Source organism: Onychomys torridus, chromosome 5 (assembly GCF_903995425.1).
Source record: "Onychomys torridus chromosome 5, mOncTor1.1, whole genome shotgun sequence".
Taxonomy (NCBI): domain Eukaryota; kingdom Metazoa; phylum Chordata; class Mammalia; order Rodentia; family Cricetidae; genus Onychomys; species Onychomys torridus.
The window spans coordinates 18,651,277-18,676,683 of record NC_050447.1 but is presented as its reverse complement, the minus strand read 5'-3'; the positions used below and the strand labels follow the sequence as shown (position 1 = coordinate 18,676,683).

The window sequence follows — 25,407 nt, the reverse complement described above, 5'->3', positions numbered from 1 at the left end:
TTTTCTGCTTATTAAAAAGGCTGTCTTAAATTAAATGCAAAGCAGTAACCAGTGAACATATGTATGTGAACATTAAAATCAGAGCAGTTTTACCTTTTATTTACTTTTTCAACTTCAAAAATATTTATACCCTTAGCAAATGTGTAACTAGTTTGTAGTTTCTTTACAAATAAATATTAGGGTACTATTTATCTTCTTAATTAAAAATCATGTAAGTGCCATTATGTCCCAAGGGAGGAAATGTAACCTATATATGTTTCAGACTCTCTCACTTGCCCTCTTCCCTTTGGCAGACAGCAGATTGTCAAATCTTAAAACTAAGAGACTCTGCAGCCGTGCATTATAAGAAACAGCTTGGCCTTTGGGCCTCTCTTCCCTTATGCAGAGACAGGATTACTGCCTAGCACTCTGAATTCCCAGCATTTGACTTGGTAAAGTAATAGTAGAGCTTCCGACAACAGAGCAGCCAGGGGAGCGCTTGTGTGTGTGTCTTCTACCTTTAGCCTGTCTGAGATGGTACAGGAGCTGTTTCTGCATTTGGCTACTGCACAGACCCTTCTCCTTCCCTCCCCTCCTCCTACCTCCCTCTTCTCCCTTCCCTCAGTTCCACCCTTTCTCATTTGAGAATTGCTGTTGTTACTTCACCTACTGTGCACTTAGGAGACTTGAAAGCATTGGAACATCCCCTACATGACAGTTATTCAAACCTTTAATGAACACGGTAGCATCGCTCAATACTCAGTTCAAATCTGTATCCAGTTTTTTCCCAATTATTCTAATGTCCTTTACAGCTTTTGTTTTGTAAGTAGTAGATTTTGTTTTGTTTTGTTTTCATCTAGGATGTAACTGAGGGTCATGTGTTCATTGCCATGTCTTTTAAGTTTCCTTTATTCTAGAATAGTCCCTGCTCTTTTCCAGTCCAGCGACAGCTGTTTGCCGAATACCCCTCAATTTGGATTTGCCTGATTGCCCAGTCCCCTAATTTAGAGGGCACATCTGGTTCTCTGATGGAAAGATGATGGGGGCCTGGGATATCCATGCAAACATTATTATTCAGGGAGACGATCTGTCATTTTTAAAATACCTTCAGGTCCCCTATTGTTTTGAATAACTTAGAATGTGTCCAGTGATGAATATTATACCCAAATACCATATTCTTTTGTCCCTGTGTTTTATGTTATTAATGCTATTGAAGATTTTTCTGGGTAGCAACTTAACACATTTTTCGAATGCTCATGGAAATTGTTGCACATATAACTGGTAAATTAATCCACATGTGACAGTGCAGGGGAAATGAAAACCTAGGAAGGACTATTTTAAAAGGAAAAAGTAACTTCAAAGAATGAGAACAATTTAGCTCTTAAAACTAGATTTGAGCGTTGACTCAATCACTTAAGCACTTTGTCCAAATTCTTTGTTTCTCTAATAAATGAATAAAGAAATGGGTAAGTGGTTCTCTGTTGTGTAAACAAGTATTCACTTCCAGGACCTTCTACATCTGAAAGATTTTCCTACCTAATAATTTTCCTAACTTTTTTTTTCATTTTATTGTCATTAGAACCTCTATTATTCCATTCATTCTTTCTGATAATTGTGAGATAATCTGTTCTTGCAATGGATTGGAGTCATCCTATAAAACTGAATTTAAAAAATACAAAAATTTAGCTTTTACAAGGTTAATAGCCGGTGAAAGGACATTTTCTACTGGGCTTTTGGAAATACTGCCTAAAAAGTCCCAGATTCCCATAGCTGTTACAATAAACCTCTGATTGAAGTTCATTAAACTTGATCCTAACCATGGCCATCTCTAGAAGGTGAGCCAGGATTTAAGGTTACTCTTCCCAAGCCACCTCTCCTCATCTCAGTATGAGTACACAAATACCGAAATTTTGTCAGAGCTGTCCCCTCCACTCCTCTGGATGGTGACATTAAGAAAGTACTGCAGTTGTCACTTGTTCTTGTTCCAGTACCAAGAGAATTATGCTGTATTAGCAAATTGAACTTACATAGTTATGTATTCCTTTGTGCAGTCTTAAGTCAGGGAGTTACCTGCACCCATGATCGCAAGTAGTAAATTTGAGCAAAACCATTACCCTTCCTGTCTATTCTTGACAGTTTTAGGGAAAATCACTGCTTGATTTATCAGAAGCTCCTGTAGTCCTATTCAAAATACCCTTGCTAGTGTGTGTGTGTGTGTGTGTGTGTGTGTGTGTGTGTGTGTGTGTTGTTTTGTTTTTCCCAGTTATCAGTGACCTACATTTCTTTCAACACTATGATAATCAAGTTTCTAGTGCCATTTAGAAAGAATATTAAAACATTTTTAACTCTGATTGCTTTAGCTTTATCCCTTGTACTCAGCCAGCCTAAAACTATTACTCACAGTGATCCTTTCCATTCTGTCTTGTAAACATTCGACCTCACAGCATAGCTTCTGTGTGACAGAGTCTTTCCGCATCCTGTAGAATACTGTTCATAATCCTTACTGTAGCAAGGAGTGAAATGCTGGTAGGTAAGGAGGGGAGACCAGTGTCTAGGGAATGCAATATATGAAACTTCAACTGGAGCGATGATTCCTGCTTCTTGAGCCTTCGTGTTAGACTAGACATTACATAGCCCCACTGAAAGTCTTCTTTCTCCAGTGTAGCTGAGGTTTTAAGTTTCTGGATTTATTATGGCGCCCAGTAGCAAAGCTGGAGTCAAGTGTTTTCAAGACTTCCATTCGAAATTCTTTTTTCAGAGTTTATTGCTTGGCTGTTTCAAATTATACAAGAGAAAGTTGGCACACAGGTTGTTGAGCTGGGTTACTTTTTTCAACATAAAGTCTAATTTATTTCAGCTTGTTTTTAATCTAGAGAGGAGCCAAAAACTTTTCTCATAGTTTCAGAAGATCCGATCATAATTCTAAATCTTATCTATAAAAAAAGAAAGCAAAAAAGAAAACTAAAGTCACTGCATTCTCTAACTTAATTTTTCATAGTTTTTCAAAATCCTTGTTGAAATTTTGAGAAATGTATTTTTGCAAAGCATTTAATTAGAATTCTTGATATCTGTCTGCAGGTTCTTTTACCATGTGTAATGCAGCTCATACAAATTGTTGCACAACTGTTAGAATCCATCTGAATGTTGCCTTGTGCATAGTTCTTTCTGCTAGGACATCACCATCCTGAAGACTTGGTCCTCTGGGTGTAAAAAGAGGCAGTGTTGTTGTGTAGAGGTCTCTGGAAACATTGTGGTACTTTACTCCTGTATCTCTTCCTCAAAGGAAGCCAACCGTGGTTTTTATGCCCAGGCATCTAGGTCTAGGACTGGCTGTGTAGTGATGCCCATTGCTCCCTCTCACTTCTGACGTCCTTAGCAGCCTTTTGGGACATCTCTTTTCCATCCTGTCTCCTCCAGCCTTATTCTTTCCCCAGCGTTCGTCTGTGCGAAAATGGTGAGTTATTTATCAGGTCTGAGCTGATTTAGTTTTCCATCATGAACACAATGCCACAGGTATCAATGATGTTAATTTTAATGTGGGTGTTCTTTATATCTCTGACCAGCACTGTGACAAATTATCATCTTCAGATTATTGTCGTCAGAGTAATCAGAATACCTGCTACCTGCAAAGCCCTCACATGGAATTAAGGTTTTGCATTGTCTGGAATAGCTGTGTTCTGTGATAAACGGACTTTGTACTTGAAATGCCAAATTATTGCTGCTGTTTTCAAATACAGTTGTGTTCATATCTAGCATTTGACGTCCTTAGCATAAAATGCTCTGCCTCTCTTCTTACCAGCATTCTGGAGTCCATACCCCAGCACATTCAGGGAACTCTTTCAGCCAAAATACTGCAGTGTTTAAAACACTTGCTCTCCTTTGCAATATGAAGAAAACTCAGCATCAGGTTTTGTAATGCTGTATGACTGAACTGATTGTTAAGAGTTAATTGATTGTTATTAACATTAGGCTACAGTTAATTTTAAAATATATTGGATTCTCCTTGGAAATTTTGTTTTAAAACGAAATATCAGAGTCATTGTCTGGATGTGATCCTTAGCTCCTTCCCTCCTCCAATAAAAAGAGCAAAAAGCTGAGAAAGGGTCTGGAGAGATGGCTCAACAGTTAACATCACTGGCTGTTCTTCATGAGGACCTGGGTTCCAGTCACAGGACCCATACTGCAGCTCATAACCATCTGTAACTCCAGTCTCAGGGTATCTGATGCCTTCTGCCCTTTGGGGGCACCAGGCACACACCTGGTGCACAGACAAATGTACAGCCAAAATACTCACAATACAAGGTTTTAAAGATTATTTTTTAAAGACTAAGACAACAGAGAATAAAACAAAGAATTTATATTTTGGAGTCAAATTCTATCCTCCTGTATCAGTAGATGCTATACATTATTGAGTGGTTAAATCAAATAATTCTAAGGAAAATAAGTAAATTGTATTTTGATTTCAAATGTTTTTTTCATAGTTTGAATGAAAACAAATTTGAATCTTTTCTTTATGCTTTATTTAAAATATGTTTTTCTTCATATTGTATTTTAGTGAAAAAAAAATGTAACAACAAGGAAAATAGCAATAATCACACTGTTGAATCTGTGCTCAGAACTGCTAGAGAACTTGTTTTAGACACATAATTATTTTAACATTGTGTTAAGACTGTGCCCTGGGAAAGATCCAGGTTCTTGGACTTGTTTATCTTCTGTGTGAGGACAACTAACTGTGCAATGCCAAAATACAATGAACTTTCAAATATCAAAGAGGAAAACTGAGTATTTCAAGTCCTCAGCTGGTTTACAGATGTGTGAGCTTTGTAGTGCATTTGCTGGTTCCATTGGGCCTTGTGACAATGTTTCCAATATGTGAATACTAGGTAAGCCTTAGAAGTAAAATTACTTAGTTTAAATGCCGAAATAATTTTCTGAATTTAAATTTTTTACTTTTATATTTTTTAAAGTGAAGTCTTAAAATCAAGGCTTCACAATTTTAAGAAGGTTTAAATGTGGCATTAAATGAAGGAAGCTTTTTTTCTGTCGGGAAAATAAATGCCTTTTGAGAACAGGTATTCATTTAGATCTATGATTAACCTTTAACAAGATCTTCCTGTTAAATTCTACATTTGCTTTAATCTCAGTAGGAAAAATACAAACTAGTATTGTAGCATCTAAGGTTTCTATATACCCTGTGGACATCAAATAATCTCTTACAGCTAAAGGCACATCTGTAACATATTTAAATGCCAGCTTTGGGCATTATTAGTATAAAATGCTAAGTCACTTTTTTTGGAAATATTTTGAGAAGTTGAAACTCCAAGAGGAAACTGCAATAAATGCTAATCTTGTGGTACTGTGTATGGAGGGAATACCAGGGAGGGTGATACTGCTGTCTCTTCCGCACTTGGGGAGCGCAGCATGGCAGTCCTTCACGGAAGTGTGGGGTTTGCTGGTAGACATTGCTGCCTGAAAACTGATGGTTTTGTGCAGTTCTTCAGAACATCCTAAAATAGCTGTCAGTCTACACTGTCAGTGTGATGACACTAACATTGCCATCAGGTTTGGAAACTCCCTTCAAATTCAGAGGGTCTGTCTATACACCTTCCAGAATGGATATTGGCTGGTTTAAAATAATCTACATTTAACTTACAATAATATAAAATTTTAGACAACTTAGCTATATAAAGTAGGTCAACCATAGTTGTGTGTGTATGTGTGTGGTGTGTGTGTGTGTGTGTGTGTGTGTTGTTTTCCTTTTAACTTCTATTAATTCTTTTCTTCCTTAAACATAATTTGAAGGTCAAATATCCGGGACAATGTAGAAATGATTAAGCTTCATAAGCAACTAGTGGAGAAGAGCAATGCCCTTTCAGTCATAGAAGGCAAATTTATTCAGCTTCAAGAGGTACCGTGATTATTTATTTTATTCACAGATGAAAAGGATTTGAAAATCATATTCAAGATATACTTTTAATAATGGTCATAACACTAAATCTCTATTTTAATATTTGCTTTATTAAATGTATATAATTCCTCTTTGTATATTGTTCATAACAGTTGCTAAATAACCTACTTAAGCTTTTTATAAATAGCTAAATTATTTTAACAAGTACATCTGCCATAAATCCCCTCATGCTGTGAACATTCTTTTTCATCTCCTTTTTTCTGAGCTCATATAATGGGCCTGCAATACTGAAGATGTCTCTGTGCTTGCACGCATATTCACTTTCACATGTGTGCAGTAAAGACCAGAGTTATGAACGGGTCAATAATTACATTCTGTTAACTCTTTCTTTGATGTGAATTTTGTTTGGTTTTGTTTTGTATTTTTTGGTCACCACCATTATCAGAAAATATGTGAGTACCCATAATATCGGCTGTCAGTGTATTTATCTTAAACCTTGACATATTTAGGCAAGATGGTTTTCAAGTGACTATGGATACACAGGGACATGCCCTCACAGAGCTACTATTTATTGGCTTTGCATAATTAACAGAAGTCCTGGAATTAATGAACTCCAAAACATTCCAGATGATCAGAATTTATATGAAGTCATGCTTTCTTTGAAGTCCAGAGACAAGGAAAGCTGCACACTGATGTAAAGCACAGGTTCATATGATGCCTGCTGCACTATTGAAGTAAGTAGTTACGTACCTTTCATACCCTGAGTGATAGCCTTCAACCTACAGGAACCTCCTGTGATGTCAAGTATAACCACCTTCCATATAGCATAGATTTGGAGGAGAGGATTCTGTTTTGTGCATGGGAGTGTTACCTCTATCAGTGTGTAGATAGATTCCTCCAGACTGGAAATACGTGTGGGAGAAAGCAATTTTAGAGATGAGGAATTAGGGGAACTGAAAAATGATCTTACGTTCTCTTACTTCCCTGACTATCTTGATTGCCGTGTTACAGTGACCCCTGCTGCATTTGTTCAAATAACAGGGCCGCTACAGTACGGGACATCATTAGGGAGGGAAAGGGTTGAGAGGCTGAGGCCAACAGCTACAATGACATGGGAAGTTCACAGGAAAGTCACTGAAGGTAGCATGCTGTCATGATACAGCAGTAATTAAAACTAATCTGAACTTTTCTAATCTGTCTTAAAGGGTAGCTAAGAAAGTCTTCACTAGGACTTACACAGGTCAAATGGTGTCTACACAAGAACTTATCATTAATAACCTGTTTTATTGAGTTTTAAAAGAATATGGCATTTAAGCATGTAAAATTGAATATAAATCATGTTCACATATAATTTTTACAACTTAAAGGTTTATACATTTTTTTTCAGAATTTAAAAAGTTACATTAAAATTAAAAGCTAACCATTCAAAATTGTTTATTTGTGGTCTGGTGGCAAATCTTTTCAGTTTCCCTGCCAGTGATCGTGTTTTTTTGACCCATGCTGAAGCATTTTTAGACAGCATGTCCAACCACTATAACCATAGTGAAAAGGGGAAAATTACTTGCTAAAACTAATTTACATACTGGTCACTGTCAAGAAGTCAAAGCCCGGGGACAAATAGAGGGGAGACAGTTTGGGGCATGAGTGCTAAGTGACCCTCTCTTTCCCTGTATCACATGCCCAATGTCGATGGCTTGAAGAATAAATTGTGCATTGTTAATGTCCCGGATAAAGCTGTGGATGTATTTATACTTAGTTATCTGGAGTATCACATTTAAAATGCTCACATTTTCCTCTCTTTGTTTTGTAGAAGCAGAGAACGCTCAGGATCAGCCATGATGCCTTGATGGCAAATGGAGATGAGCTAAACCAGCAGCTTAAGGAGCAGCGTTTGAAGTGCTGCAGTCTGGAGAAGCAGTTGCATGCGGTGCGGTTTTCGGAAAGAAGAGTGGAGGAGGTGAGCTCCAGGACATGATGTCATTTGCTGCAGGAAAATTTCTCTAGAGCTGTTTTGAAAAGTAAAAGAGAGACAGTTCAAAAATGGAATTTATGTCAAAATCCTGAACTATGTATCTGGTATTTTGAATGCAGCAGAACAGAGTAGGTAGTACAGAATATGAGTGGCGAACTGATCCTTAAAAATACCCGCAAATGTGCTCAAAGCCACTGTTTATCTAGGGTTAAAGAGCCTTGTGGGGGAAGAAAATAAAGTGATATCACATAACCTAGAGAACGGAGCTTTCCTGAATATGACTTCTTAATCATTGAGACACAGAATGAAATTAGAGGAATAATGTATTCCTGAGGGGGATGGTATGCTCTCCTGGGTCAGCAATTTTGTAAAATTATCTTCTTTCTGGGAGGTTGTTTGGAAACTTACCCTTCTATTACTGTTGCCCCTCAGATCTCCCAACTAGCACCATGGTTTTTTCTGTAGTCTCTTAAGCTTACTCCTGTGGAGAACAGAAATGGAGTAGTGTTTACGTTCTGTTCTGCACCCGGGAGAATCTTCGCCTGTCTCTCAGTGGCATCAAAAGAGAATGTCAAAAATAAAGATGACTTTTAAGTTCTCTGCTCGATAGCAAAAAAAGGGACTACAGAACATATTTATTAATAAAACTTTAAATGCCACAATGTAGCAATCCTCATTTTAATCATAATGATCTAATAACTATGTTATCTAATAATCATGTTTATTTATGAAAATATTCATTAGGATAAAATAAGGAATAAAGTTTATTTTTATGATGTGCTACCATGTATAAATTCCAGGTAACAAGAGAAATTGTTTCTTTAAATTAAATAGTGATAAACAAACGTGTTTGAACTGTGAGCTCAAAGAACAGTTAATACTCATCTTTTCTGGGCCAATTGGAAACTAATACAAAATGAATATAATGATGGAATTCATCATGGTAGAAAGTGAAAACTATTTTGTTTTCAGGGACTTAAGAGAAAGCTCTTAACACATTATTTATTGAGTTCTGACTCCTGTTATAAAGTAGTGTATCCATTTCTACTAAATTGAAAGAGGAATATTCATTTCATATTTACTTAACAACATGGAATCGACACTGAATTGAATGCAGGCACTGTATATGGTCTAGTCAGCCGCTGTAGTGTAGGAACCCAGACTGGACAAGTGGCTGTCCCTCCTGGTTTTCTTACTGTGTGGTTTGATATGATAATCACTTATTGTATGACTTTATTTTCAGAGTCTAGAGTGCTAACCCTGAACCATGGAAACTCTTTGTAATTTTATTTTCATTTTAGCTGCAGGATAGAATTAATGATTTAGAAAAGGAGCGAGAACTTTTAAAGGAAAACTATGATAAACTTTATAACAGGTAAATCACACTTCTATGTGCTTCATTCTTGTTTGGGCTCTTTTTAATCAAAGTGTTTATTATCACAATATCTAATATTGATTTAAAAACTAGCAACAGGTCATGGCAAGACATATACTTACTTTGCAAAAGAAAAATAAGCTTTTTCCAGGTATTGGTAACTGGTTTTTAACTGAGCTGGATTCTAACAAATCGGATTGTTTTGTTTCCAGTAACAAGCACTGGCACTTGTTTCACACAAGCTCCAGGCTAGTGGATGTCATGCAGGATGTTCTGCATCCGTCCTGTCATGTTGGAACGCTGGGTAGTAGGAGTCTACAGCTCAGGTTACAGACAAGCAAGGTCCGACAGGGCTGAAGTACCTTCGACAGATAGCATATGCTCTTGAAGAGTGGTGTAGTCAGGAGGCCTGAGAAGTTCTTCGAATGTGCCTGAGTCTCTCTGCTGGGCTTTCCAGCATCTTAGCAAGTGAATGTGGTGGGGAAAGAGGTTGTTCTCTAGCAATATATACAGAGAAACTCAGGCACCTCAGCCTCAGCTCAAGATGAACTCTGAAGAACTACTTCACGTTCAGTTCTTAATATGTTTCATAATTACAGTATTTTAGAAAATAACCCCTTCTGGTAAATTCTGTTCTATGGCTAAATCTTGTTAAATGATTCTGATGTGTCTATCGATGTGCATCTGTGTAATTGTTAATGTCTTTTCAGTATATGTGATGACAGATATGGGATGATGTAGGAGCAGATTTAGCATGATAACTATGTTTTATATGATACCCAACCATTGCTTAATATTGATAATATACCGAAACCTTTGAAAATAGTATCTGTGCCAAAAATATGACTTTAACTTTTTAATTGAATGTTTTGCAAATTAATATACATTTTAAAGTTTGAATTTTTCGTTCTGACAGAGTGTGTGGGGAATTTTATTTTGGTTACTTGGAAACATTGCCTAAGTCTGTGTTAGGCATTACTCTAATGCTTTGTACGTTTTTTTTTTTTTTTTTTTTTTTTCTATCTCTTAATGGTTAGCAACAGTAGGCTACCAGTTAAATATTCAGGGCCCTCTAGCAGGAGTACCCTAGCTAAACATTTTTATGTGGAATTGCATAAAACTTCCTTCTAGACCACTTTGTACTGGTCCCTTTCTAGTTAACTTGACCTAAAAAAATCTATTACACTTCCTGGTTTATATCTCCATCTCTAAAACATTGTGTGTATATTTACACTGATGTATCTATATAATTTATGATCATGTGTTTGAAATTTCAGGTTTTGTACAGATTGCACACTGCCCTATTGTGAAAAGCGATGGTATCCCTGTGTTTTATAAAGGAGGTTACTGAGAAGCCAGATGAACAGACTTGTGCAGAGCCACACAGCGCTGCCGGGGAACAGTGTGGAACTGAACCCAGTTCTTTCTACTCTAAAACCTGATTTCTTTTTCCCCAGTGCACCACTGTCCCTCATTTTAATTGCATTTGAAAATTATGTTTGTGAAAAGGAAGCATCCATGAAATAATAGACCTGTCATACATACATGCAGAGATTTTGATTGATTTATACTTATCTTGAACATCTTGTAACTAAATAATTTAACGTGCTCTAAATACAAAAAGTGCCATTTGGCTGTTGCTTCTAAATTTCTACTTCTCTCCAACTTGAGAATTTACTGGATACACTTCTCCTGGAATAAAAAACATCAGACTTATCTGGGAATAATACAAAAATGGAATTTTGACAAGGCATATTTTCCTCATATTTACTTAATCACCATAAAACTTTATCTTTCCATATTAGAAGATGATCTAAGAGCATAAATCTTTAAAGGTTTTGCTTTTTTTTTAATGTTTTGGGCTTGCTTCATTGTGCAGCTCACACATCGATATTAGATGAGGCATATGGAAGTAAACAGCTGTAGTGATCATCAAAACAATGTCAGAAAATCAATGGCACATGAACCTAGAGTCCAAGTATCCGTGCAATCATAAGTAGAGCGCCAAAATTTTCTGATGGAATTCCTCAGTATGCTTTCAGAAGCTTAGAGAAACTGCAAATATCACCATTGTCGGTAGATTCTCATAGCTCCTTCTCTCATTATACTCTTATTCATCATTGCTGAAATTAATGTTAATCAGAAACTACGAATGCTACTTGTTTGCTTAGTCATAATGATCGCATGCTTTAAAAAGTAGAGCATGTGTTTGTTATTCAAAGTTGGCTGTTTTTCAGGAGAAAAAGATGATTTGCAGATTGCATTCTCATCTTCCTTTTTTAAATGAAATTTTGAATGTGTTTATTACTTGACATGTGACATATTAGAGAATCATGTGGTAAGATAAAACCCTCATGTTAGTACTTGGTCTGAGACTTCTTTAATATGCTAAACATTTTTGATACAATGCCAGGAAATACGAACTTTGAGAAATGTTCAGTTTTAAGATTCAGAATAATTTTTTGCAATTAAATCTTCCTGTTCAGTAAAAGAGAAACTTTATGCAGTAATATGGTAAGGCTGTGTTCTATTCCCGAAATTAGTATAGTTTGGGTGCCAGGGAACGTGTGGATACAGTAGGCCTTAAGAACAATGTGTACATATAACCTGGAGAGGTTATTGGGATCTGGGTTCCACCACATTCCCTGAGCCTCTCCTACTGAGTACATTCTCTCTCTCTCTCTCTCTCTCTCTCTCTCTCTCTCTCTCTCTCTCTCTCTCATCTCTCTCTTTCTCATGCACAAACCATTCCTACCACCATCCACTGCCAAGTTCTCATCTTAAGGTTGGGTCCAGGATTCCCATGAAAAGTGACATTACGTTTTAATTTTTTGAAAGATGTTGATCTAATGGCTGTTTGAAAAAAGAGGCCATTTAGAATTTGACTGTTGTAGTGACCTTTCAAGGACCAAATAGATCACATTTTACGCTGTGACACTGCTCAGCACATGGACGAGCATGGCTAACCACCCATAGACCTGCTCATGTCTTCAGCATGAGTTCTGATTGGCTGCAGTCCTCTTGCTGAAGTACCTGTGCATTTTCCATGAGAGAGGGGCCTATTCTCCCTCATTTCTCATGTGAAGTCCTGGAATGGCAGAGCGATAAAGTTTTCTGTGAGAAAAAAAGACTGGAGAGTAGAGAGCAGTTTTCAACTTTAGTTTTGATTGTATCATGTTTTAATCAAGGGTGTATATTAACAGTATCCTTGAGACCTAAGGCAGGCAGTGGGCATGCTAGTGACCACAGGCACCAACAGGCCTCCTGTAGGCTGTCACCGAACATATCGGTGCGGTGGGTACAGAGACAGTCAGCCTCCCTCACTGCCACTGTTGGTGTAGACAAAAACATTTTCATGAATAAAAAGTTCTTCAACACTCCTCTCATATGCAGATTTAATCATGTATATGGCCCTCACAAAGAAAATGGAGCCAGATGTGGTTCACCATTTATAGCTACACAGATGGCTCCAAGCATAGAGGAATACAGTAAATTCAAAAGGAATTCCTCATGAAACTCCATTGGAATGCAGTCCTAAATTTAGAGGGGAGATAGCAGTGGGCTAAATTCAGATTGACTTATGCTGATTTACGCTAGTATTTTGTGGGTTTGGAGAACCCACGCTGCTAAATTGTTCTTAATTTAAACACACACAGCTTCTGATGTTCCTGCCAGATTGGCTGCTGGTGATCTTCTGCTGGGCGCCCACTGTTGGAACACTACTGTTCTAATTGCTGGCATCTCAGGGCATGTAGAGCTGTGCCTGTTTCATCATGCTGACTTTTTTTCCAGGTGGTGCATGCTTTTAATGATAGAAGGCACATATACATACATGTACTCACATTCATGTCTATGTATTAATTTGGCTACACACAAAAATTATGTACATTCATTTGTAAGTGAATTTGTAAAGGAATATTCTTTAGTATTTAAAGTATATGTGTTTTATTTAGATTTCATTTAAGTCTAGGTAATTTTACCTTTGACAAAAATTAGCTTAAGATATTGGCATATCAGTTCCATGGTTTTTGTTTTTTAAGGATCCATATGTGAAATGAGAATACTGATAGAGGAAAACAGATGTCATCCTTAGAGTGACTTCTAGAATTCCATTTTCGAGGTGATATTATTTTAAATGCAATAAAAATATTCAAAGTGTGAAATGAATCCCCCCCCCCTCTTTTTAAAGCTATGCCTTCTACAGAAAGTATCTCTGTGACTAAATCCTCAGAGCTAGTTGGGAGAAGCATTAAGGTCAATTTCCAATAGTACCTTTCTTTTCCATTTACTTCATCAGTATAAAACCAGACTTTATGGACTTTCGTTTCATTTACTGAATTTAAAATAAGTAGAAGGGTCAAAGCTGTGGGTGATTACTCAGTCAAGTCAAGCTTCACAGATAATGGTTTTCTGCTGAAATGCAGATCAAGATACGTTTTCCTGAAGTCTGGCTATCACCTGGGAAGCTACAGAAACATGAATTGCCAGGCCTTTCCCTTTGAAATGTCCAAGTGTCAGTGAAGCTAGCTGCCATAGCACCACTGTTGACCATGTTCAGGCCCCACTAGATAAGGAAACAGTTGATTTCTCCCTCTGTGTAGCATCTAGTTATTCCAATCCTGTGCTTTCTTCTCATATGCTATGCCTTGATCACCAGCAGATTTAAACCCTAACTGAAACAACTTTGGGCTGCAGATGTAGCTCACTGGGTAAAGGGTTTGCACAAAGCCCCAGTTTCTGTCCCCAGCATCACATAAACAAGGTGTGGGGGTGCATGCACACCTGTAGTCTCAGCCCTGGAGAGGTAGAAGCCAGAAGGCCACAAGTTTTAAGCTACACAGGGAGTTCAAGGCTAGCCTGTGCCAGAGACCCTGTCTCCAAAAAAGAACTAAAAAAATTATGTGCTAGCTACACTTTTATTAAGGAATCAATTATAATTCTGTCTTCATAATCTTATTAGATTAGAGACACTCATTTTATAATAATCTGTGTTAAAGTATTTGTTCTTAGCCTATTGTTTTTGGTTTTGGGGGTAAAATTGCCTTTGCAGCTCTTCTTAGTATCAGAATGAGCACCTTATAGTTCAGGATACCATCATTTGTGTCTGTGTTATTACAGACTCACAGTTTCCTGAGTTAAAGATCAGGTGGAAAACACTTTTGTGCAGTATTAAGTGAGTGGGCTTGTTAGTGGGGAGGACAGTCTCGCCTCTCAGTTGGTGAGGTTTGGAACCGTGGATTCCTCTGGAGTATGTACAGTATCTGAATTCCTTTACTAGTCCACAAAAGCTGCATGTTGCCAACTCTTCTGACTTTGGAGCTCTAAATTAAGGCCAGTTCCTTTGCTCATCCCACAAACTCTTTCATGTTCCCTAACCGCAGCCTGAGCAAGGCGCCTTGGTTTCAACAGCAGCAGACCAGCATATGTTTACTTAATTCCTAAGACATGATGACAGTGGTCTCTGTGCCACTAAAAGCTTCTCTTTATTATTTCCGGGTGAGGCCAACTTCCCAGCTCTCCTTGTGTGTCACGTGTGTTTTGCAGCGCCTTCGGTGCTGCCCACGAAGAGCAGTGGAGGGTAAAGGAGCAGCAGATGAAAGTGCAGATCGCTCAGCTTGAAACTGCCTTAAAATCGGACCTGACCGACAAAACCGCCGTCCTCGACAAACTAAAGACTGAGAGAGGTACATGGTAATCACCACCTGTTTACTGATGCGGACATCTGATGCTTATTTACAGAGTCAATCAGGACTTCTTGTATGCCTACTGTTTGCCAATCATCCTGACATATATATATATATATATATATCAGTTCCTTTGGAATAGACATACAATTTTGAAATATATACCTATTCCAAAAGAACTGTTTTGTTTTTGTTTTTGTTTTCCCCTCAGAGTTACTTTTACCCAGGTTGTCTTTCATTAGTTTAATATCCCTAAATTCTGGGGTTTTCGTTATTTGGCAGAAAACAAGTATTTATTGAGCACCAGTATGTGTTCAGCATTGTTCTAAGTTTTGAGGATACAGCAAATAAGACCAAGACTGGCACTCATGAGCCCTGGAAGCTACCAGTAGTTAGAGAGGTCTGCAGTGGTTCAGGTGGTGGCACATGTGGTGGGAAGAACCCACAGCAGGGACAAGTAAGAGAAGTAGCTTCTTGCTGGTTTTGATAGATCACACTGAATCATCTAAGAGTGGGATGTTAACCAAGACACTTTGTCAGAATGTCCCTGTTACAATAATAATCATTAAGTATAATCATATTAGGTCTTGTCTCATAGAAATAAATTAAAGATAAATAAAATAATTAAAGATGTCTGGATTGCTGCATTACACACAGACGCAAGCATACCCAGTGCACACAGATACACAGTGGGGGACAGATCAACACAGGCATACCCAGTGCACACAGATACACAATGGGGGACAGATCGACACAGGCATACCCAGTGCACATAGATATACAATGGGGGAACAGATCGACACAGGCATACCTAGTGCACATAGATACACAGTGGGGGGACAGATCGACACAGGCATACCTAGTGCACATAGATACACAGTGGGGAGACAGATCGACACAGGCATACCCAGTGCACATAGATACACAGTGGGGGGACAGATCAACACAGGCATACCCAGTGCACACAGATACACAGTGGGGGATAGATCGACACAGGCATACCCAGTGCACATAGATACACAGTGGGGGGACAGATTTTTCATTCAAGTGTGGAACCTGTGTGTGTACCCATGACATACACCCAGGAATGTAGTAATAAGGTTGTTCTTTTGGAACATTTGCAGTTCTGTTACAGGAGAATTTTAAAGGTTTAATATAGCTGGGCATGGTGCACACTCCTATAATCATTGCACTCAGGAGACCAAGACAGGAGAATTTCAGACCCCCGTGGGCTACATAGCAAGACCCTGTGTCAACAACAACAACAAAGGTTAATACAGACTCAGTAAGAAGAATTAATTTTTAGTTAATACTCTTACCACAGGGTCATATTTTATTGACTAAATGGAACATAATTTTTCATGTTTAATATTTCTACAGTTAGAGTGCATCCATAAGCAATAACACCTTAAAACTGGTTAGACATTTTTTTACATTTCAGCGAACCTGGAATAGGAAGTAGGAACACATAGTCAATGGAGTCTTTAGTCTGGTGAAGCACAGTAGTCAATATTTGCCACCAAGTGATCAAATTGACTCGTATGTTCCTTAGGAGTTTTTCTAGAGATGGGATCAAGTGGTGACATGACTTCTTACTTAGTAGGTTTCTGATTTTAATACCACTATTGAGTGCTTACTGGTTCTGTAATAGTCTTTGATAGTTGCTCAGTAAACACTTGAAGTAGCGCTCGGTTGCCCCATTCCATTTCCAAAAATAGATAAAGTGCACATTCTTAAACGACAAGGGAAATAAGGAGCAGCAAGATGGCTGAGCAGGTGAAGACATCCTGCCACCAGGCCTACCAAACTGAGTTCCATACCCCAAGTCACATGTGCTAGGAGAGAGCTGCCTCCTGCATCCTGTCCTCTGATCCCATGCACACAGTGGCCCCCACATTCCCACACACACAGCAAATAAATACGTACATAATTTTACAGAGAAAGGGAAATGAAATCAACCTATTTTATTTCTATTTTTCTGTATTTTCTTAGACATCAAGAATTCCAAACCTTTTGTCTTTCAGACATCTGAATTGATCTCTCAAACAAAACTGTTAAGAGGGGTAGAATCTTAACTCTCTTTAAACTATTGTTTTTTCATTGATTTGGAGAACTCTTATTACTAAGTATTTTAGTTGCTAAGATATTCTATTTCACCTGGTCCATCCTCATCTTTTTTGCTGGTTCTTATCTTTGAGGATTTTTTTGAATACTGAAGCTAATGCTCGTGCACTATGAAGGAAGTCTAGACCTGTTATAGCCCTCAAGTTAATTCTACTGATACTTGTGGTTCTTCTCCAAGTTGTATGGATTTCATTTATTATATTATATTTATATATATATATATGTGTGTATGGATTTAGTTTTATAATGTGCCCTTTTGTTCACTTTATCGAGAAGTCAGTCCTCTGGTATAAATTTAAACCCATGTCATCATCACTGACAGTGCCTGGTATAGTTCCTTATTGTGTGGATATCATGAAGATGACTCTGCAGTCACTTACGATAGATATTCAAGAAATAATTTTTTAGCATCATACATCATAAACCACATCTTCCTACATCAAAACCCCCCTTAACACATTTCTCTAACTGCTTTCTAAGTAAAAGTTGCTGGAACTGTGATTTTCCAGTTTTTTCTTTGAAGTCTTTATAAAAATGTTAAAATGAATTCTAAGGAAATAAGTTAAAATAATTTTAAGAAAAATATTCTAGATTTTAATCATTTTGGGGGATATAAACAAATTTGAAATCATCTATTTAAGGAAGTCTTTGAATATGATGAAAGTTCCTTTTGTGGTACAGATTTTAAGACAGTTTCATTTGACTTTGAACTCTGCTCACACATTTGCCTTCTCTTGTATCGTGTCCCTTGCCAGAAGATGCTTCCCTGGCTTCTTGTAGTCATTCATCTAAGCGGCAAGTTATTTTTAGAGAATATTCACCTCTTTATTCAAGGTACAAATTAGTTTCAGATTGTGTGAATATGTGGGGGAAGGCTATGTAAATGCAGTTTGCATTTGGTTAATGCTTAAATTAGCTGCATGTGTTTAAGGGCTTGCTTTTGAACGTTCCTTTCTATCTTTAGCTGAAATGCATAATTCAGCATAATGCATATGGTTATATTGATCACAGCTGAAGATATTAGCACAAAGGAGCTCTGAAAATTGTTTAGTTGAATTGTTCTCTGCACTGTTATTAATGGCGTGCTGGAAGAATGTAAGTTTAAAGAGTGAAATGGCATCTCATTTGAATAAAATGCTGTTTGACTTAACCTGCTTTTTGTCAAATCCTAAGGTAAGGCGGTTGTTTTTCATCTCCTGCAGAGGGCTTTGATTTTTCATATTATAATTCAGCAAGCCTGCTTCCTCTTTGAACTGTAGCAGTTTGGGGTCTTCTTAAGGACTCAAAACATAGCCTAAATAAGCAGCTGGATAAAGAAAGACTGTAATGTATAGTTCTAATAAGTTCTGGAGACAGGTCAGCAGTGCTCACTGATGTCTCCCCCATTAAGTTATTCTCCCACAAACAGCATTCTGTTTTTAAAATTTCAGTGAATGGGGACACAGATGTCCAAACAATAAAGAAGAGTAAAAGGATGGAAATACTCGCATAACTTTATTGGTATCTACTAACATATCCGTAGCTCTACAAAACTGAAAGCATTAAAAAAAAAAAAAAAGGAAACATAGGGAAGATGACAGTGCACACTGTGTCCATGTTAAGAAGGAGCAGTGTGCCCTTTGTACAGTGGGTCCCAACTTCCTAATGCTGACACCCTTTAATACCGTTCCTCATGTTGTGCTAACCCCCAACCGTAAAGTGGTTTTCATTGCTGCTTCATAACTGTCATTTTGCTGCTGTCTTGAGTTGTAAATACCTGTGTTTTCCAGTGGTCTGAGGCAGCACCTGTGAAAGGGTCGTTTGATCCCCAAGTTGAGAACTGTTGCCTTTGTACCTTCACTGCATCCTTGAATCCCTGCTCGTGCAGACCACAGAGTGAATTCAGTTATCATCATACCTAACTAAGGTCCCTCCCTCTGACAGTCACCGTTTGTGTTGTTTTTTGGTTATTCTGTCCACTTGTGTGATTGTGTTACTCCATGCCATTGTCACTCTATCCACTAGTTGTTTGAACTGGATCATTACAAGGAGTGCCACATCACCATTGTATTCTCTAACTGACAAGTTTATCTCCTAAGAATTCACAGTGATTATTAATGCTAATTTTTAGTTTAGACACAGGTATTTGCCCCATACCTTCAAACTTTTAAAATGTTTTTCACAGTTGGAAATTCTTTTACTGGATTTAAGCAATTTATACCATAAAATAATCTTTTTGTTTTGTTTTTTGTTTTGTTTTGTTTTGTTTTTTGAGACAGGGTTTCTCTGTATAGCTTTGCGCCTTTCCTGGAACTTGCTCTGTAGACCAGGCTGGCCTTGAACTCACAGAGATCCACCTGCCTCTGCCTCCCGAGTGCTGGGATTAAAGGCTTGTGCTACCACCCCTCCCGCCAAGTGAGAGACACTTTGGATATCACGGGCTAGAAGTAGTCCACCAGGAGTCAACAAAGCCAAATAACTGCTTACCACAGTGGAGACAGGGCAAGTGCACTTAGGAACACAGCACTAAAGAATGTAGCGTACCTGCCTGCTAGCTTTTTTTATAATGTGTCTAGATGTTTTTACCTGCGTGAATTTCTATGTACCGTGTGCGTGCAATGCCTGACGAGGCCAGAAGAGGGCACCAGATCATCCCCATGAGCTGGAGTTGCAGGGGTTTATAAGGTGCCCCCGGGGGTGCTGGAAATTGAACCCAGATCCTCTGGGAAAGCAGTCACAGCTCATAACTGCTGAGCCATCTTTCTAGCCCATGTTCCCACCTCTTTTTAAGTTAAATATATTTATTACAGCACAAGAAATTCATGTATGACTTTACTGTTTTCTCCCTAACAGTTCTGCTGTGGGTCATGGTGACTGAGTGCCTGGGCACCCATCTCCTTTCCTTAAAGGTGGCTGAGAGCCCCTGTCCTGCCAACAGCAGGACCTGTGAGCTGAGATACACCTGAGTTATCATTGATGCTGCCTCAATCTCTCTCCTGTTGCCACAGATTTGTTAGGAATATGATTGATTGAGTTATGGATTTGGAGTTTATAAAATAAATTATCTTGTTTTAATACAAAGACTTTATGCTAAGTGAGGAAAAGAAAATTTAAAGAAGTCAATCAGAACACTAAAAGACAAATTTTTTTTTGCATGTCTTTCAGGACCCTTAATAAGTAAGTAAAAATCAAATATTTAGAAACATATATTCTTAGGCATTTTAAGTAGACTGTTCCTGTGAAGTCCCAGAAACCGCGGTTTCCTTGTATTAATGCTGTGAACGTCAGTCTTAAGTTCTTGATAAGCGAGTGGCACCTGATGGTGTTCATTGGCTCCTTGCTGCCATCATCCGACGATCCAGCGTGTCATGTGACCGGACTTAAGTTTGTTTAAATGTGTTCTTCAACATAACTCTCACTTAGCTTTCTACTTGTGCTGACTTTATTCTTAAGACCAAAATGAGAAGCTTGTGCAAGAGAACAGAGAGCTCCAGCACCAGTGTCTGCAGCAGAGGCAGCAGCTGGACGAGCTGAGAAGCCGCATGAGGTTTTTCCACCAGGTGACCATTTCCCTTCTTCAGAATGCGTGTGTGTGTGCATGTGTCTCCAGCCCAGAAATAGCTGTGTACAACAAAACAAGAAACCCAGCTCTGTCATGTGGTGTATTAGCTAACATACCTGGTTGCTTATGTTCTCTGAGGCTATTCTGAGTAGTTGAAATGCCGAGTACTTGGGTTCTTAAGTTCATAGCCTCCGGGCACCTTGTGTTCTACTACCTCGTCAGTCTAGTGGGAATCTGCTGGAAGCTAATCCCTCACCATGAGCTTTGACTTTCTCTCTTACAGGAGAGTGATATTAATGCTGATGACTTGAGTGAAGCTCTTCTGCTTATCAAGGTAGCATTTTAAAAATTAACCATCGATTCCATGTCTTCATGTTTCAACATAATGATGACCTTTGTCTATAAACCTTTTATTTAGAAAGTGAATTCTTTGTGCATCTTCTAAAACTCACTACATCTTAGTGCATGCATGTATTTGGGGGGGGGGGGAGTCCAGGGAGAGAGAGCACACTGCTGTACTGATTCAGGAAATGGTTAGATGACAGTTACACCGTGCATATTTCATAGTGACATCAAAGTCACATTAACGTAGAGCTCAGCACTCTTATTTAACACCCTTTGACCACAGTAAACACTTTATTTTTACCTGACCCACAGTAAAACTAAGCTTGCCTTCTTAAGTGAGATGTTGAACCATCAGTATAACACAAAGGCACTGTCTAGTTTTGAGTTACTGTTATCTACATATCATATGTTATCTTTATATCTTAATATCATGGTGTATATTTTGAGCAGATGAAAAAATAAATGTATGATTTCATTTTTATGAAGTTGATAAACTATTTTTATTTCTCTGTAATTATTTCAAATATCTGTGCAAATGTATGTATTAACACTGCTTTGTTTCTAGTGGGAAAATGGAAGGGCATGAATTCAATTAGGTGTTTCTTGAAATATCACATTAATTCACATGGTCACATCCTGAAAATTTTTGTTTCAATCAAAAAATTATGGTTTTACTTTAGGCTCAGAAAGAACAAAAAAATGGAGACCTCTCATTTTTAGAAAAAGTGGACAGCAAAAATAATAAAGATCTAGAACATTCCATGAAAGAGCTGCAAGCAACTCATGCAGAAACAGTACAAGAACTTGAAAAGACAAGAAATATGCTAATTATGCAACATAAGATCAATAAAGATTATCAGGTACTGTCAGACACTAAATCAAGACGGTATAGTTTCTGTGATATTCTCCTGATGATTGTCTTTTCAGAGAAGCTTTTTGTATTATCCTCTTTTATTATCTCTTGTCACTTATTATTAAGTATTAATACATCCCTGGAGTTTAGCCCTGTAACTAGAGAGTCGGGATAAATAGTTTAAAAACAGATGATTGAAGCCTTGGCTTAGGGAAGTGCCTAGTGGCAGTAACTCACTTGGAGCAGTGGCGTTGTAGTCTTCAGTGAGTCACAGACATCGTCCAAAAGTCCTGCCACAGCTGTGCATGTCAGCTTTCACTAAGATGGAGACTTGGCTACAAGAAAGGAAGGCTGTGTGACAGGAGGGGGCATCATGGTTGAGAGCTCCTGCTGGCCATCCAGAAGATGCTAGTAAAGTCATCATGGTTTTCAAAACTAGAAGTGCTTGATTCGTAACATAGGAGCCTTCAGTTCCATCTAGGCAATGTTTGAATCCAAGCATGGCGGCTTGAAAGCTCCATCTTAAAATGCTTGGCTCAAAGTCACTTTGACAGATGCAAATAGGATAATCATAAGTAGTGAGCCTCACTGTCTTTTATTTTTAGATAGAAGTTGAGGTGGTGACTCAGAAGATGGAAAATTTGCAGCAAGATTATGAACTCAAAGTGGAACAATATGTTCATCTTCTTGATATCAGGGCTGCACGCATCCAAAAGCTTGAAGGTACAGTCTGCACAGTTTTATGGCAGTTAAAAAAATGCCGTCCAAACCCTCGCTCACAATATCTTCCTGCTCTATTTTTTTTCCCCAATCTGAAGCTGGAATAAGTTACCAGAATGACTATTTCATCTAATTCTTTTCTACTCAAGAATTTTTAGTAGGATTTTTCAAGAATTCACTGTTTTCAAATTCAGTATTGTGAGCAAGATTTCAAAGCAGTACATAAAGTGTCCCAGACTCAAGTCTCACGCCACCTTTTGATTTTCCTTCTAAGCAACATGTGCACCTTGGCCAACTCTGCATGCTTGTTCTTTGTCAGATCCATCTTGCTCATTCTCAGCACCAGCTTTTGTTCCTGCTGTTTCTTCTGCCTAAATCCCTTCCTTCCTTGATAACAAGATAATGCCCTTCTGTGTTTCAGAATCTAACTTGGTGCTTAGCATGCCAGAAAGTGGCTCCGATTGATTCAGCCACCTTCCCTTTACCTGAAATGCCCTCGTGGTGATTTTCAAACTTTAGCAAATACAGAAATCATCTAAGAGAGCTATGTGTGGCAGTAGTTGCATGGAATCCCAGTGGGATAAAGTGAGAGGAATACAGGTTCAAAAGCCAGCTTGCTCACCATGAGTTCAGGGACAGCCTGGGATATCTAGATGGATCCTAGCTTGAGAACATATCTAAACACAGATGGTAGCATGCTGTTTCCAGCTGTTTGTGTACTTTGTGTCTTAATGACTGTTAACTTTATGCACTTCCCTGAGCTAGAAGCAGAGCAAACCTAGGCAGCTTTCTACCACTTGCCCTACTTCAAATCTAGAATGATTTTCCTTACTCTTATGGTGTGTGTGTGTGTGTGTGTGTGTGTGTGTGTGTGTGTGTGTGTGTGATTGCCCCGTATCTTCTGTAAAATCTGTGAAATCTTGGGAGCAAAATGGGCATTATATTGTAATTGTTTCATTGATACTTGCTGTAGTGTGAATATCTTTCCTGGAATTTCTTCATTGGAAACTTGACCCCAAATGCTATCATATTGGGGGACAGAATTTTTAAGAAGTAGTTAAGTCATTGGGTTCCACTCTCAGGTATTCACTACCATGGAAGCAGGGTTCATTAGTACAGGAGTGGTTTATTGTAAATGAATGTGGCCCCTTCCGCCTTGGGATAGCATAGTGAGAAAGTTCTTGCCAGATACAGAACCTTCACTTTGAACGTCCCAGCCTTTACAACCTAACTGTAAGAGCCAAAGCTCTTACATAGAAGTATAGCTCAGTGGTAGAATGCATGCTGAGCCCGGGTTCAATCTCCAACAGCAAAAAAGAAACAAAACAAGTAGTCTTTGTTCTTTGTGAACTCCCTGGCCTCAGATAGTCTGTGCTCGCTCGTGTTAGAAGTGGATTAAGACAATGCTTTCTGCATTTTCTTGGCATCCATTCTTTCCAGGAAAATACAGATTTCTGTTTCCTGGTCTAGGTTGTCTGAGTTCCTTAAGGGCAGTGCTTCGGTTCCCCATCTGTGTTCTTACTCTCTACTGTTTGCTTATGATGCCTTAGAGGCTTGATTGTGTTTATGGAGTAGATGGTTGAGTAGAAGGGATAGGCAAAGCATGTCAGTAAAGGCTTGCAAAGACTTGAATGAAAATTCTTCACTTGGTGACCTCCTTTTTGAGCAAGAAAGTTCCATTAAACAAACTTTTATTGAGTACTACAAGAAACAAAAGTTACACACTGCTCTTTGACTTCTGGAAGGTTCTGTTCAGTCAAATGAAGACATTTAGTTTGTTCTTCATAAACAAGAAGTCCTCAAGGTACTCAAGCTCTCAACCCTCTCCTAAACTGCTGTAGAACTCTGCAAGGGTAAAACTAGTTTTATAATAATATGTTATTTGACTTTTTTGTTTTTATTCTCTTACAAGTTTATAATGGAGTTACTCAGAGGCTGTATGGCATGTGATATCACAACAAATTAAACACAGCCACAGATCCATATTCCATCTGTTTTCTATTAAGCCAGACCCTAAGATACTTGTGAAAATGTTTTTTTAAAAAGTTGAAAGGATTAAAATAATGACACTCTTCTCACATTTTTTTGGAAATTACAACTTTGAAAAAATAAATACTATGATTTATGTGAAAATGTAATAGGTTATTGTTGTTACATGTAAAAAGATACTTTTTTCTTTTCAGTATGATCAATAACAGTAAATATAAATTGTTATCAAAAGATTTTTGGGATCCCCAATAAGTTTTAGGAGTATCAAGTTACTGATGAGGTACGGGAGGGACTCAGTACTGGAGTCAGTGGACATGAAAGAGGCTAGTGCTTCTTAGTGGGGAGCCCAGCAAACCAGCGCAGGGTGGGGGGCAACTGTAAGACAAATAGAGAGATGGGGGGTGGGGACACAATGACATGGAAGTCAAGATAGGGTAAGAGTATTCATCACCAGGAAACAAAAGAAATAATGGGAGGTGTGGCATTGCCCAGTCTAGAGCTGAATAGGCTTCTGGTAATCTTTTGAAGGGTAATTCGATTCACACATCTTTTGCAGGAGTGTGTTATAGAGACAGTTGAGGACACATGTTATTCCTTCTGGAAACTTAAGCATAATACTAGGGGGAAGCTGTGCATATAGAAAGATGCATAACCTTTAAAAAAAAAAACAGCCTAATGAAGTATAACTGATGTACTTTTAACTGTGGGTTTAAAGTATAAATTTGTTTAGTTTAGGCCTGTGTGTACAACTGTGAAGCTATCACCGTAATTGAGATGTTGGGCATACCCATTACCTCCCCCAAAGTAGGAGCAGACATAGCCTGTTAAGCTAATGAGATGACATCCAGGAGGAAGAAAGCTCTACCTTGTAGGATCTGGCAATGCTAGAGGAACACGTGGCACTGAACAGTGACCTC

The 25,407-nt window shown here is 38.3% G+C and overlaps 1 protein-coding gene across 4 annotated transcripts in view; it reads left to right on the top strand.

The window, feature by feature from the left end:
• The window catches only part of Rpgrip1l (RPGRIP1 like), a 98,816-nt gene that overhangs the window by 19,148 nt on the left and 54,261 nt on the right, over nucleotides 1–25,407 (top strand). For 2 of the 4 annotated variants that reach the window (XM_036187368.1, XM_036187366.1), the window contains exons 7-15: nucleotides 5,782–5,887; nucleotides 7,698–7,844; nucleotides 9,161–9,234; nucleotides 14,779–14,918; nucleotides 20,187–20,198; nucleotides 20,475–20,581; nucleotides 20,867–20,917; nucleotides 21,609–21,788; nucleotides 22,387–22,504. In XM_036187368.1, the coding sequence (XP_036043261.1) occupies nucleotides 5,782–5,887; nucleotides 7,698–7,844; nucleotides 9,161–9,234; nucleotides 14,779–14,918; nucleotides 20,187–20,198; nucleotides 20,475–20,581; nucleotides 20,867–20,917; nucleotides 21,609–21,788; nucleotides 22,387–22,504 (935 nt within the window). The remainder of the gene's footprint in view (nucleotides 1–5,781; nucleotides 5,888–7,697; nucleotides 7,845–9,160; nucleotides 9,235–14,778; nucleotides 14,919–20,186; nucleotides 20,199–20,474; nucleotides 20,582–20,866; nucleotides 20,918–21,608; nucleotides 21,789–22,386; nucleotides 22,505–25,407) is intronic. The other 2 variants (XM_036187369.1, XM_036187367.1) reach the window with 1 other exon arrangement.